This window comes from Bos indicus, chromosome 17 (assembly GCF_029378745.1).
Source record: "Bos indicus isolate NIAB-ARS_2022 breed Sahiwal x Tharparkar chromosome 17, NIAB-ARS_B.indTharparkar_mat_pri_1.0, whole genome shotgun sequence".
Taxonomy (NCBI): Eukaryota; Metazoa; Chordata; class Mammalia; order Artiodactyla; family Bovidae; genus Bos; species Bos indicus.
The window spans coordinates 54,566,135-54,579,009 of record NC_091776.1 but is presented as its reverse complement, the minus strand read 5'-3'; the positions used below and the strand labels follow the sequence as shown (position 1 = coordinate 54,579,009).

At 47.0% G+C, this 12,875-nt stretch overlaps 1 protein-coding gene across 4 annotated transcripts in view; it reads left to right on the top strand.

The window, feature by feature from the left end:
• HVCN1 (hydrogen voltage gated channel 1) overlaps nt 1-12,875 on the top strand; it is a 33,193-nt gene that overhangs the window by 316 nt on the left and 20,002 nt on the right. For 2 of the 4 annotated variants that reach the window (XM_070769542.1, XM_019977456.2), the window contains exons 2-3: nt 528-610; nt 5,485-5,524. In XM_070769542.1, coding sequence (XP_070625643.1) covers nt 5,504-5,524 — 21 coding nt within the window. In that variant the 5' untranslated portion in view covers nt 528-610; nt 5,485-5,503. Of the gene's footprint in view, nt 1-33; nt 493-527; nt 611-5,484; nt 5,525-12,875 lie in introns of those variants that run through there. The other 2 variants (XM_019977455.2, XM_070769543.1) reach the window with 2 other exon arrangements.

Here is a 12,875-nt window from a genome sequence, read left to right as displayed (position 1 = left end):
GAAACTGACAGCCAAGAACGAGGGCAAGGGGGCCGAGAGCCGGGCCGGAGCTCCCCGCCTGCCGCGGACTGAGTTAGAGGGCGGGCGGCAGGAGGGGGCGGGAGGAAGAAGCGGGCGGGGCGGCCCTGCAGACGCCGAGCTCGCAGTTGCTGCGGTGGCTGCGGGCAGGCCGGGCGCAGAGTAAGTGCTCCGGGGCTGGCCCGGGGCGCGCGGCCCTTTTTCGAGCCCTCCCAGCCCGAGCCGAGCCTGCCGGGGACCCCCCGCGGGATCCCAAGGGTCCCCGGTTGCCCGCGGTTCTAGCGTTTCCCAGCTCAGGGCAACGCGGGCGGGCAGTGATAACCCAGGGCCCCCCTGTAGAGGGGAAGGACAGGAGACAACGCGTGCACCTCACCTTGAAAACGAGGGTGTGGATGAAAGCTACCCTTTTGTATGGAGTGATTCCCTGGGCCAGGTGCCTTCACTTCCTCACATGCCATGAAGCAGCAGCAACAGGTGAGCTGGGTACCATCCTTGTCTCCCTCTTACAGGTGAAGATACCAAGACTCAAGGAGGCCAAGCCACTCGCCAGGGGGTCACACCGCCTGCAGAGGCAGAGCCGGAACTCACCCAGGTCGGTGTGAATACCTAAGTTCTCTTACTCATCAGGCCTGCCCTGCCTGGGTCCTACACCCTTGGGAGACGGCAGGGAGAGACCAGTGCTGGGAATACGGGAAGAGGCCAGGGTGAGCCTACCTGCTCATCACTGCAAAAAGAACTTTGTGGACAGCAAATCCTTCACCTGGGTAGGGGGTGCCAAAGAATAAGAACAGTGCTTTGGGGCCAGGTTAAACTCAGAGAGGAGGCATGGTGCAGCCCCCTGGTCCAGAAACTCCCAGGCCTGTACCAGCACCCGCACTGGGCACAGGGCTCTTGGCAGGTTTAGTGATGGGACTTTGATTTTCCATGCCTCAGTTTCCTTGTCTTTTTCCTTTGCTTATCCTTAACCTCGGGATTAAGCTTGGTACCTGCCTTGGAGCCTTGCTGAGGAGACTATATGAGATGGTTGGTGTGAAGGCCTAGCCCAGTGCCTGACTCAGGCCAGGCCCTGTCTCCACCCATCTCTGGCCATCTGAGAGCACTTCTCTGTCCTTCAACCTCAGGTCGCTCAGAGCTATCTGAGATCTGCAGTATTTTCGGCAGCCCCACCAGCAACTGAAAGCTTCTTGAGTAAGACCAAGGCTGGGGCCCGTGACACCTTCCTCTCTGACTTGGAAGGAAAGGCCAGCAGGGACAGGGTTTTGAAAATCTTCACGCTGAGGCTTGCACAATTCCAGAACTGCCCTGTAGCTCCTGATCCCACCCTCAGCCCCAGTTTAGCAAGGAGGAGGAAGGCCTAGGGTATTCTTACTCCAAAACCTGCTCTTTTCTTAATCCCCTCCATCTTGGCCAGCCGCAGGTCCTACGCCTCAGCATATTGTGAATCTGGTCACTCTTTTGCATCCCCACCTTGACTCACAGACTCTCAGCACTGTCTTCTGAAATCTCTGCACAGCCAGGCCTTGATTGATTCCTGACTCTTCTCCCATGCTCATTCCTCTGCTCACTGCAACCATACTGATGTCCTCTGCTTTCCTGGGACATATGAAAACCTCTCTCAGGGTCTGTGCACAGGCCCTTCCTTCTCCCGGTAACACTCATCCCTTCCATCTTCTTGTGATGTACTTCCTTGCAATTCAGAGACCACCATGAAAGTCACCTACTTGGAAGCCTTCCCTGCCCACCCCCACCTGCAGGAGCCACTCTTTGCCTGCCCTTTGTTGCATTACTGTTCTTCCTTCCAAGTGATGTTATCTTGCTTATGTGTTTCTTGGCTAAAATGTCAGTCTACCAGGGCCCAGACCTTTTTCTTGTCTCTTCACTTTGGATTCCCCAGAAGCCAGGGCCATGCCTTGCACTGAGTTGTCGTTGTTTAGTTGCTAAGTCGTGTTTGACTCTTTGTGACCCCATGGACTGTAGCCCACCAGGGTCCTCTGTCCATGGATTTCTCCAGGCAAGAATACTGGAGTGGGTTGCCATTCCTTTCTGCAGGGGATCCCTGACCCAGGGATCAAACCTGTGTCTCCTGCATTGGCAGGCAGATTCTTTACCACTGAGCCCCCTGGAAAGCCCCTTGCACTGAGTAAAAGTTCTGATGACTTTGTACAATTGCAGGCAGTGTGCACAACCATTACAGTTCTGCTTCTCATTGCTTAACAACCTTTCTACATTTCTACACAAACCTCAGAATTGTCATCACTGCCTTCTTCAGCTTTTCCCTACTATAGGACCTAGCCGCTATTTCCAGGTTCTAGCCATTATCCAACTTTGCTTAAAACAGTGTGATCCAAATTGCACTTTTTTTTTTCTTGCTTTCAAATTCCTTTTTAACTTTATTTTATATTGGAGTATAGCTACTAACAATGTTGTGATAATTTCAGGTTCAAATGATTTTTGAGTCACAGTCACCAAACTGGTGTGTTCCAGTCAAGGGCCATCCTAAAGACGTACACCACTTATTACCAGGTGGCTCTTTAGAAAAATTATCCCCAGCATTGTGTGCAAGTTTCCCTACAGTCCCATGAGCATGGGGCTTTTTTTTTTCTCATTTTTATTTTGTCTAGTATAATGGGGAGGTCATGGCACGTTTAAATTTTCCGTTGCTTGAATGAGTGAATCTGGGTGTTTTTCTATGCATGCGCTAGTTCTGTTTCCTGTCCTGTGGAGGAAGGAAATCTCCAGGGTACCTGAATTTTTCCCTTCACCTTCACTTGTGGTAGTGGTTCCACTTGAGCCCCATCTCTTGAGGGCAGGGTGAGGGCCCCCAGGGGCTGGAACAGGAACACACCCAGGTGAGCTGTGCTGGTTGCAGAGGCTGCTCTGCCAGTCAACCAGCAAGAAACTGAGAGTCCCTTGTGCCCTGAGCATGCTACCGTGGGGAGAGAAAGAACTCTTTTTTTATTTTATTTTTTTAAGTCTTCGTGATTTTTTTCAAAATTTTAATATTTTTTAAGTTATAAAAGTAGTACATGCCATATAGGTGCTTCCCTAGTGGCTCAGATGGTAAAGATTTGGCCTTCCAATGCTGGAGACCAGGGTTTGATCCCTGGGTTGGGAACATCCCTCGGAGAAGAAAGTGGCACCCCACTCCAGTGTTCTTGCCTGGAGAAACCCACGGACAGAGGAGCCTGGTGGGCTACAGTCCTTGGGGTTGCAGAGAGTCGGACACGACTGCGTGACACAACGTATAAGGTTATTCATTGAAACACGGGCAGCAAAAGATTGGGAAACACTCTAAATGTTGGTTGCTAGTGGGAACTACACACTCCCTCAGGGGAATCCCACGCAGTCACCCAAAGGCTGCATTTGCTCTAGAACATCCTGCGAAAGACAGTCTCTGGCTCACTGTGTTAGTCTCCTGTGGCCACTGTAACAAAGGGTCGAAAATCTGATGGCTTAAAAGAACAGAAATTTATTACCTTACAGTTCTAGGGGTCTCTCGCCCAAAATCAGTCACGGTATGGCGAGATCAAGGTCTTCGCAGAGCTCTGTTGCTTCTGGAGGCTCCTAGAGGGGAGTCTGTTTCCTTACCTTTACCAACTTCTAGAGGCTACCCTCACTTATTTTTTAAATTTTGAATTGAAAAGCTTTGCACTGTTTGCAGTGTTCGTGTCTGCTGTACAACAATACAAATCAGCTCTATGTATACACAAACCTGCCAATTTGATTCTTCTAGGTCATCACAGAGCCCCGAACTGAGCTCCCTGTGCTACACAGTACCTTCCCACAAGCTATCAATTATATCTAATTTTTTTTTTTTACTCATAACCCCATTCCCTCAATCTTCAACACAGCACAACATCAAATCTGACTCTAGTCCCTGCTTCTGTCATCACATCTCTTCTGGTTCCCTCACTCTACTTGTGAAGACCCTTCTAATCACACTGGGTCCACCTGGATAATGCCCCATCTTGATGTCTCATCACATTTGCAGAGTTCCTTTTGCCATGTAAATGGGCACATTCACAGGTTCTGGGAATTTGGACCATGCATCTTTGGGCAGGGCATCTTTCAGCCTCCCACACCCTAAAGGGAAATAAGCAAGATTCAGAGCAGTGTGAGAACTCACATTTAAAGGGAAAAAAAAAAAGAATAAATAAGACTGTGCTTGGGAAGACATAGAATACCTCCAAAGGCTACATGGGAAACTGATAGGAGAGGATGTTTCTGGAAAGACCAGGAATAGAAAGACTTATCATAGTATATCTTTTTGTGTCCAATTTTTTACTGTATATGTCACCTGCATTAAAAATAAACTTTAAGAAGTCACATATAGTCATTGTAAAAGTTCAGACCTTTCAGAAAGAAGCCAAGAGAGAGAAAATACCCACCACACCCTCAAATCTCCATCAGTAACCACTGTGCAGAATTCAGCTCTATCCTTAACAGATTTTTTTTTTAACGCATATATCATCTTTTCACATGGATGGGATCATATTATGCTATAAAGTGATGGGAGACTTGTTACATTCCTCACATCTTTCCTCATCCGCCTATGGACGTTTAACAGTACTGGATGTACCATAGATGTACCGTGACTGACTTGACCAGTGCCTCAGTGGTGAACATTTAGTTAGATTCCTTCCTGCTTTCCAGAGCAGTCTCAACACTAACATGTCTGCCTGGTTCCTAATTGGAGTTAAATGCACATCAAACTAAATTTTTTAAAAATTAAGTTTTAAAATTAAATGAGCAATTCAGTATCATTTAATGCATTCCTGATGTAGTACACCTACCACCTCCATCTAGTTCCAGAATATTCTCATCACCTCAAAGGGAATCTGTGTCCCCACTAGGCAGTCACTGTCCCTTTCCCCTCTCCCCCAGTTCTGGGCCAGCACCAGCCTGCCTTCTGTCTGTATAGATTTGCATATTCTGGATATTACACATCAGTGGAACCATGTAATGTGTGACTTTTGTGTCTGGCTTCTTAATATAATGTTTTAGAGGTGCATTCATGTTGTAGCATGTGTCAGTACTTCGAATCTTCTTTCTTTTTGATTAAGATATAATTGACATACAACATTAGTTTCAGGTGTACAACATAATGATTCGATAATTTGTATGTATTGCAAAAGTATTTCATTTCTTCTTATGGCTGGATAACATTCCATTGTATAGATATAACATCTTTTACTTATCCATACATATGATAACGGGCATGGATTGTTTCCATCTTTTGGCTGTGAATATTTATGTGCATGTATTTGAGTGCCTGTTTTCAGTTCTTTGAGTATATACTCAGGAGGTCATCCTTCCACATATGGCTTGAACTTTACTATTTACTGTTTTCAGACACTATTAACTTAAGCAAGTTAAAAATAATTTGTAAGAAAGTGTTGGAAAACGCATACTAAGGCAAATGCCGGCAGGATGACAGATCTGGACAAATGTTTTCTTATTTTCCAGATCCTGAGAAGACAGGAAAATGGCCACGTGGAATGAAAAGGTAAATTAATTCGGGTGGACTAGCAGAATTAATGGAGCTCCCAGCCTTGAGAAGATAATTGTTTGATGTTTCTAACAGGATGGAGGGAAAACACGTGTTCGGGGTGCTTGCACCATACCAAAGTGTTTAAAGTCAGAGGTGAAAGCTACGGGAGGAACCTCAAGATAGCCTCAAAATCAGAAACAAACTATTCAAAGCCCAGCTCTGCATTTTAATAACCCTCTATCCTTTGGTCACGCCCTTCACTTCCCTGAGCCTCAGTTTCCTTATCTGGAAAATGAGACCAAGTTACCACCCTTGTTCCTGAAGGTGCGTCCAGAGAAGTTGAGGAGACCATTGCTAGGCCAATACTGAGCTCATCAGGACTCCTCCTGACCACTTATTTTACAAGTAGAGACACTTGGGAATAGAGAAGGAAAGCTACTTGCTCCAGATCACACAGGAAGTGGCAGAAATGGGCTTCCAACCTAGCCTGATGGCAAAGCGAATGCTCTGCCTCCTGTATTGTGTGGCTGTCCAGAGTAGGACTAATAACTTCTGTCCTTGATATCTGAGGCGCAGGCTTGTTGGATTTGAAGAGACGTTGGTTGTTAAGGGTAGGGCAAGGTGGGAAGGACGGCTGAACGGTGAATTCCGTTTCAGCTGTTCTCTTGGAGTTTCTAGAGGCCTGGCCAGGTGGAGTTGTCAGGGCAGCGCCAGAGGCTCAGGGTAGCAGCAGAGTAATGGGGCAGAGGACCATGAGACAATGGTGGTGATCTTGCATTTTGTCAAATCGGTGGCCCCTTTAATTGTAAGAGTATTTCTGGTTTAAAGCTGTTTACAGTGTGGGAGGGGGAAGTGACCAATGGCCCTTACAACATGCTACCAATTCTGATTTCAGAAATGTTGAAATAAGGGGAAAATGTCCATCTTTGCATTAATGAAATTTGGTGGCATTTCCAGTAGAGGATGACAATCACCCTCCGTATTGTTGTGACAATTCCTGATAAGATACCGTAAGCTTAGTGCCTGCCACCCAGTAACAGGTGCTCCTTGAGTTCCAGGTATGATTACTATTCACAGAAAGGCAAATGGAATAGTTTCCTTCATTTATCGCTTCCTACTAAGCAAAACAAAAAAGCAAGCGGAAATTCTCAATGATGGTTATGCTGTGGTGAAACCGGCTCACTGCTGCATCTCACGAGGGGCTGGATCAACCCACACAACTGCTGGAAAAAACTTGACTGGGTGTATCAGGAGTCATGAAAATGGTCATAATCAAACCTGGTCGTCTCACTTACGGGAAAGGAAGCAACCCACAGAAAGGCAAAAGTATCATTTACAGCACAATTTAGAAATGCGTGTGTTTCTTAGTCCATAAGATGCTCTTGACTGTAAATGCACCATTATTTCATGTGCTGTGAGGAAGAAAAGGGCCGCCTGTTTCCTGTGATCTACTGTGACACAGCACTGACCCTGGGCAGTTGCAGGCCAGATTTCAGAAATGTTAACATGTGTAAAAATGTGGCCTTTGAATTGGTGATAAAGATGCTGAAAACGATCAATCAGAAAACACAATAATGAGAGCACTGACTTCTGTGGTTAAAAAACCTCGGCCATTAAAAAGGCATAAGTCTGATGCATATAAGTAGTGGGGGGAAAAAGATACAAAGTTGTGGGTAGCCTTTGATTATAATTGTAAAAGATTAGAGAGTGAGATGGATAGATAAGTAGATGATAAATTTGGTGTGTTGGAATTATGAATTTGTTTTTCCTCATGTTTTCACAATAGTAATACTAAAAGAAATAGATGTGGAGTGACGGTCTACTCACTGGGGTGAATGACAGCAGGTAAAACTTAGGGGTCCGGATGGGTCAGGAGGTCTGGCTGCAGGGACAGGTCTCAGGAGTGTGGGTAAAGACACAGAAACATCGGGGCAAGCAGTGTTGGAATGCAGAACTAGGGACACACCTCAGGGGGGCCCTGGGGGTGGGAGCCTGTCTTTCATCGCACAGAGGCCGAAACAAGGGGTGGTCCCGGCCGCATTGTGAGCAGCTAGGGGAGATTGGACCAGGGCCACTTCTAGCAAATAAGCCTCTTACTGGTTCTAAAACACATTCCTTTTAATAATTTACCCCAATGAAGTTAATTATGTTTTTTAAAAAATTGTTTTAATAGGATTGCATTTAGGAGCTATTTAATCATCCAGCCCCCTCTAGCTTTAGGGAGCAAAATAGCTCTGTTGTAGGAGAAACTGATGGGGTTTTTAGCCATGGTTCACTCCTGATCTGCTGTAGCCGGCTGTAATCAGAGGGGCCCTCAGCAGGCTCTGGACACCTGCCCTCCTGAGAGGCCCTCCCTGCCCCTGCCCACCTCTCTGAGCTTCCCTTTTCCTTTTTTGTAAAATGGGAACAGTGAGGATCAAACAAGATAGCGCCTGGAGAGCACGTAGCAGTGTGCCGTCCTAATACACAGGAGCTGCTGACGCCATCATGAGGATCAAGTGGGTTTTCAGCCCATCACCTGCCCTAGTCCTCAGCTCAGTCACCTGTCACCAGCCACATCTGGGCAACCTGGTTTCCGGGTGTGCTTAGAAATCCTTGTGGCCCTTTGGCACCTTTCTCATAAGGTGTTTGGAGGCACCAGGTTCATTCATGATGCTGGTTCTTGACCTTGACTGCACAATGGAGATCCCAACCACCCAGGCCACTCCCCAGCCAACTGAATCACAGTCTTGGGGCCTGGGAGCCAGGCACTGGGGTTTGTTTGTTTGTTTTTAAAGCATCCAAGTGGTTCCAATGTGCAGCAGATCTGAGAGTCATTGGTTAAACTGCAGCTGCACTGGCCTCCTTCCAAGGACTGAGCCACAGAGGGGCAAGAAAGAGGGGCGCCCTGAACTCTTGTTTATCTCGTCTTTTCCGCAGCTGAAGCATCACTAAGATGTTGGGGGATGGGGTGGCCCAGATGATTCAGTCATACTGGTGACAGGTCCTAATTTCTAGCTGGGTAACTATATATTTTTACTTCTATGCTTTCATTTCTTTCTATGCTTTCAAAACACAAATAGCAGCCTGACTTATGCTTCCCAGTTAACATGGCCAAATCACAGACTTGGGGCAGGACTGCCAGCTTTCCAACAGCTATCCTCTCCCTCCTCCAGGGAAACAGACAAAACATGTCCTACTGTAGCCATGTGTTTCAGACTCAACCCATTGGTGATTCCTGAAATCCATTAATGGGCTTCAATCAGCCTCCTAAGAAATAGAACAAAGTGGAGAACTTAAGTCTCTCACATAGTAACTTTAATGTTGTTTATAGAATGTATATATGTTAGCATGTCCTAAGTGGCAGGGTATAAAATGTGTTTCTTATTGAGTAACACCAGGCTGAACTCCTGACTCAGTGTTGGCCTTCTTCACAAGCTGAGTCCAGAGCAGTGTTCATAGAGGTTGTGGAGGAGGGAGGGGATTCTGGGCCAGGCAGCCTGGCTTGGAATCTGAGCTCTGCATCTCACTGGCTGTGTAACCTGGGGCAAGTTGCTTGGCCTCTCTGTTCTCAGTCTCCGCACCTGTAAATGAAGAGGATTCCGTCTCCACCTCATAGAGTTGTTGCTGTGTGTTGCCACGGGCTTCTGCACAGAGCTCAGAAAATGGCAGGTGCTTTGGCGATAGTTCCAATCTCTGCAGTTTGCACTACCTTAAATATTAACTCCCACATTGCCTCCGCAGCCTCATGATTGTCTTGCCAGGTCAACAGACTCTTCCATCAAGGCAGGAGTGATTCTGACCCACAGGGGATGGAGAGGAAAGTTGGAGAATGCATCTCTGGGGGCACCTGGGCTGCTGGTCAGGCTTCTCAGTCTGCAAGCAGCACCCACCCCCCACAATCTAGTCAGCCGTCGTGGTGGTTATTTTCATGAACCTCAAACTTCCTCCCCACCCTAGAGAAGGAAAAGCTGCTACGCTTATTTAAAGACTTCCCTGATTTTAAAAATAGGCATTCCTCAGAACACAAATCCCTGGGGACTAGGGGGTGGGGAGGTGGTGGTAAGAGAACGTGAGCTGCTGGGGTGCAGGAGTCCCCCAGGAGGAGAGATTTGCTCGAGGGATTCGTTCCACCCTCCAGGTATGTTTAGTGGGAACCTGCAGTCTTCCAGGCATGAGGGCTGTGGAGAATGTAGCATGAGCAGGAGCCCACCCAACCAGCTCCCTAATGAGGAGCTGGGGGAGGAAGCGACTCCATTATACAAATGGGTGCATCCGTCTCTATTGTGGGAGGTGTGGGCCATGCATGAGTGCAGCAGGGGAGGTACATGGTCAGCTTCCTGGAGCTGGGGTCCTTGAGAGAGGCCTCCTGCAGGACGCAAAGAAAAATGATAAGATGGCATTCCTGACAGAAAATCACACGTGCAAAGGGCCTGTGGTTGAAGGAACCTGTTGAGTATGGAGGGCTAATGGAGACCATGTGGCCAGACCAGAGACTGGTAACAGGTGAGATCAGATAAGCAGCCAGAGGTCATAGCCTGTGCAATGGCTGTATGTCTCTGGAAGGCACTTTGGTCTTTTTTTTTTTTTTTGCTCCTTACCATGCCACATAACTTGTGGGATCTTAGTTCCCTGACCAGGGATCGAACCCTGGGCCCTTAGCAGGGAAAGCAGAGAGTCCTGACCATTGGAGTATCAGGGAATTCCCTGTGTCTTTAAGATCAGTGGGAATCCCAAGGAGAGTTTGAAATGAGGGAGTATATTTGGGCCCCAAGATCACTCTAGGTTCACTGATTCACTGGGAGGGCTCATAGGACTCAGCACACAGTTCCACTCATGGCTAAGATTTTTACAAAGGAAAAGGAAAAAGGTATATGAGGTGAAGTCCAGGGGAGATTGGACACAAGCTTTCAGATTCCTCTCCCGTCAGAGTCACATCAGTTTAGTCGCTCAGTCATGTCCGACTGACTCTCTATAGGACTTGCTTAATTCCTCCAGCAGGAAGTTGTGACAACACATGTGAAATGTTATCTGCTGGGAGAGCTTGTTAAGAGACTCAGCACTCGAGGTTTTTATTTAAGAGATGGTCACATGGGTGCCTTCCAAACTCCGGAAGTTCCAGACTACCCTGAGGAAAGCAGGTATTCAACATAAACCGCAATGTCTTTTACAAAAACAGTGCAGGCACAGCGAGCTGTTCTCACCAGATGAGAACCCTCCTGAAATACAAGTTTCCAGATTCCAGCCAGGGGCTAGGCAGACTTTTCTAAGGCCACAGCCCCAGGCCTTTTCTGCACAGGGAGTGACATGATTGTGTTTCAAGGAGTGCTCTCAGGCTGTTGACAAGAGTGTAAAAGCGATGGGGAGAACAGTGAGGGGATGTACATCTTCCAAGTAAAATGTGCAGGCTGGGACAGGGAGGTGCCCCAGCAGGGAGGCTGAGGCAGAAGATGAGAGAAGTAGGTGGTGGATTCAAGGGTTGCTGCTGCTGCTGCTGCTGCTGCTGCTAAGTCGCTTCAGTTGTGTCCAACTCTGTGCGACCCCATAGACGGAAGCCCACCAGGCTCTCCTGTCTTTAGGATTCTCCAGGCAAGAACACTGGAGTGGGTTGCCATTTCCTTCTCCAATGCATGAAAGTGAAAAGTGAAAGTGAAGTTGCTCAGTTGTGTCTGAATCTTAGCGACCCCATGGACTGCAGCCTACCAGGCTCCTCCGCCCATGGGATTTTCGAGGCAAGAGTACTGGAGTGGGGTGCCGTTGCCTTCTCCAGGATTCAAGGGTTATTTAGATGCTAAAATGCACAGGGCTTAGTGATTAGGTCAGCTTTGTGGGAGAGGAGGGAAGGCAGGGATCGGGACAATGTCTCTGACCCTGCCTGGGTGGGTGTTAAGACCCCTGGACCCAGAAGGTAAGAGATGCAAGTCCATCGGCTGTCCACTGGTGGTGGTGATTGCCATGCGGCAAGTCCTCATTTTCCCCTACTGAGGGAGGAATGATTGCATCTCAGAACCTTGATTCCACTTCTTTCAATATTATCATTCTTGTTGCTTTAAAATCAGCTCTTCTGGCATGTTTTCCTCTCATTGACAGAGCGTCTCAGAAAGAACAAAGCTAGTAGAATTGAGTTCATATGTCAACTTTACTACTTATGTTTGTTTTCAAAAACTGTACACAAACAAGTTCTCAGTATAAGAAATTAAAACAACAAACAGGTAGATATTAGGTTGACCCACATAATTGTCCGTTTCTACCAATTTTGATCTGCAAAAATGGTAATTTTTTAAAAAGTCTTGTTTCAGTAGTTTTCTTGAATTATATCTTAAGCCATTCTGTTCCATCGTTTTGGTTCTCTTATTTAGGGATCCAGTTATGTATATATTGGATTTGTGTGTGTGTGTGTGTGTGTACATATATTTTTTAAAAATTCTTCCTCCCTTCTCCCTTCACCCAAATGCTTCATTCTCTGTAGGTTAGATCTGACTCCAAAAATGGCTATTTCTTATTGTTAAATCTAACAGGGAAAAAAAAAAGTTTCTCTTCACCTTCCAATCCAGTATCAACCCCTTTTGCTTCACAGAAGTAACGATTTGGTTTGGCTTGTTGATTTTGTTTTTAACAAACATGAAATTATACACTGTGGTCTGGTTAGGGTTAGAGTTAGTACCATGCCAATTTTCACTTGACCGTAGTGGAGAGAGACATTTCTGTGTCAGTCCCTGCAGCCACACTGATGTAGGGCATTCTTAACAGCGGAGTGGTGTTCCATAGGGTGGGTCTACCACAGCGTATTTAACCGTGGACCTTAAGGTTGTAACAGGACAGCAGTGAGTACATGTGTGAGTGTCTTTGTGCTTGTGCATGAGTCCCTTGTGTCAGGTCAAACAATACAGACATTTAAAGTTTTGTAGAAACTAGTTTAAGGCTGATCCTTCCTTTGCTCCCACACCTGGCACATTAGGGAGACTCAAATATCCTTTGAAAAGATGAAAGAAACTGCCTCATCGCCCTCCTAAGAAGGACGTACCCGTTTCCATGCCCACCAGGTGGTGCAGAGACATGCCTTCCTTCCTCCACCTCTGTCACCCTGCTACACCAGGTGACTCTGGGCAGTAGATCTCTCCTCCCTGAACCTCAGTTTCCCCTTCTTTAGAATGGAGAGACTGCCTCTCCCTGCCCAGCCAATTTCTCAGGATTATTGTTAGCATCCAGTGAGAGCAAGAGGAGGTGGAGGTGGCTGATATGCTGCAAACAAAAAGAAATAAATTTCTTCCAAGTGGTTTTGTTGACCTCCAAAGGAGCCTGCTTCATCCCAGGAGTGTGGGACCGGTGTGTGGCCCATGAATATAAAGGGGAAGAGAGAGCGCTTGATCTGTGGCACCCTTGAGCT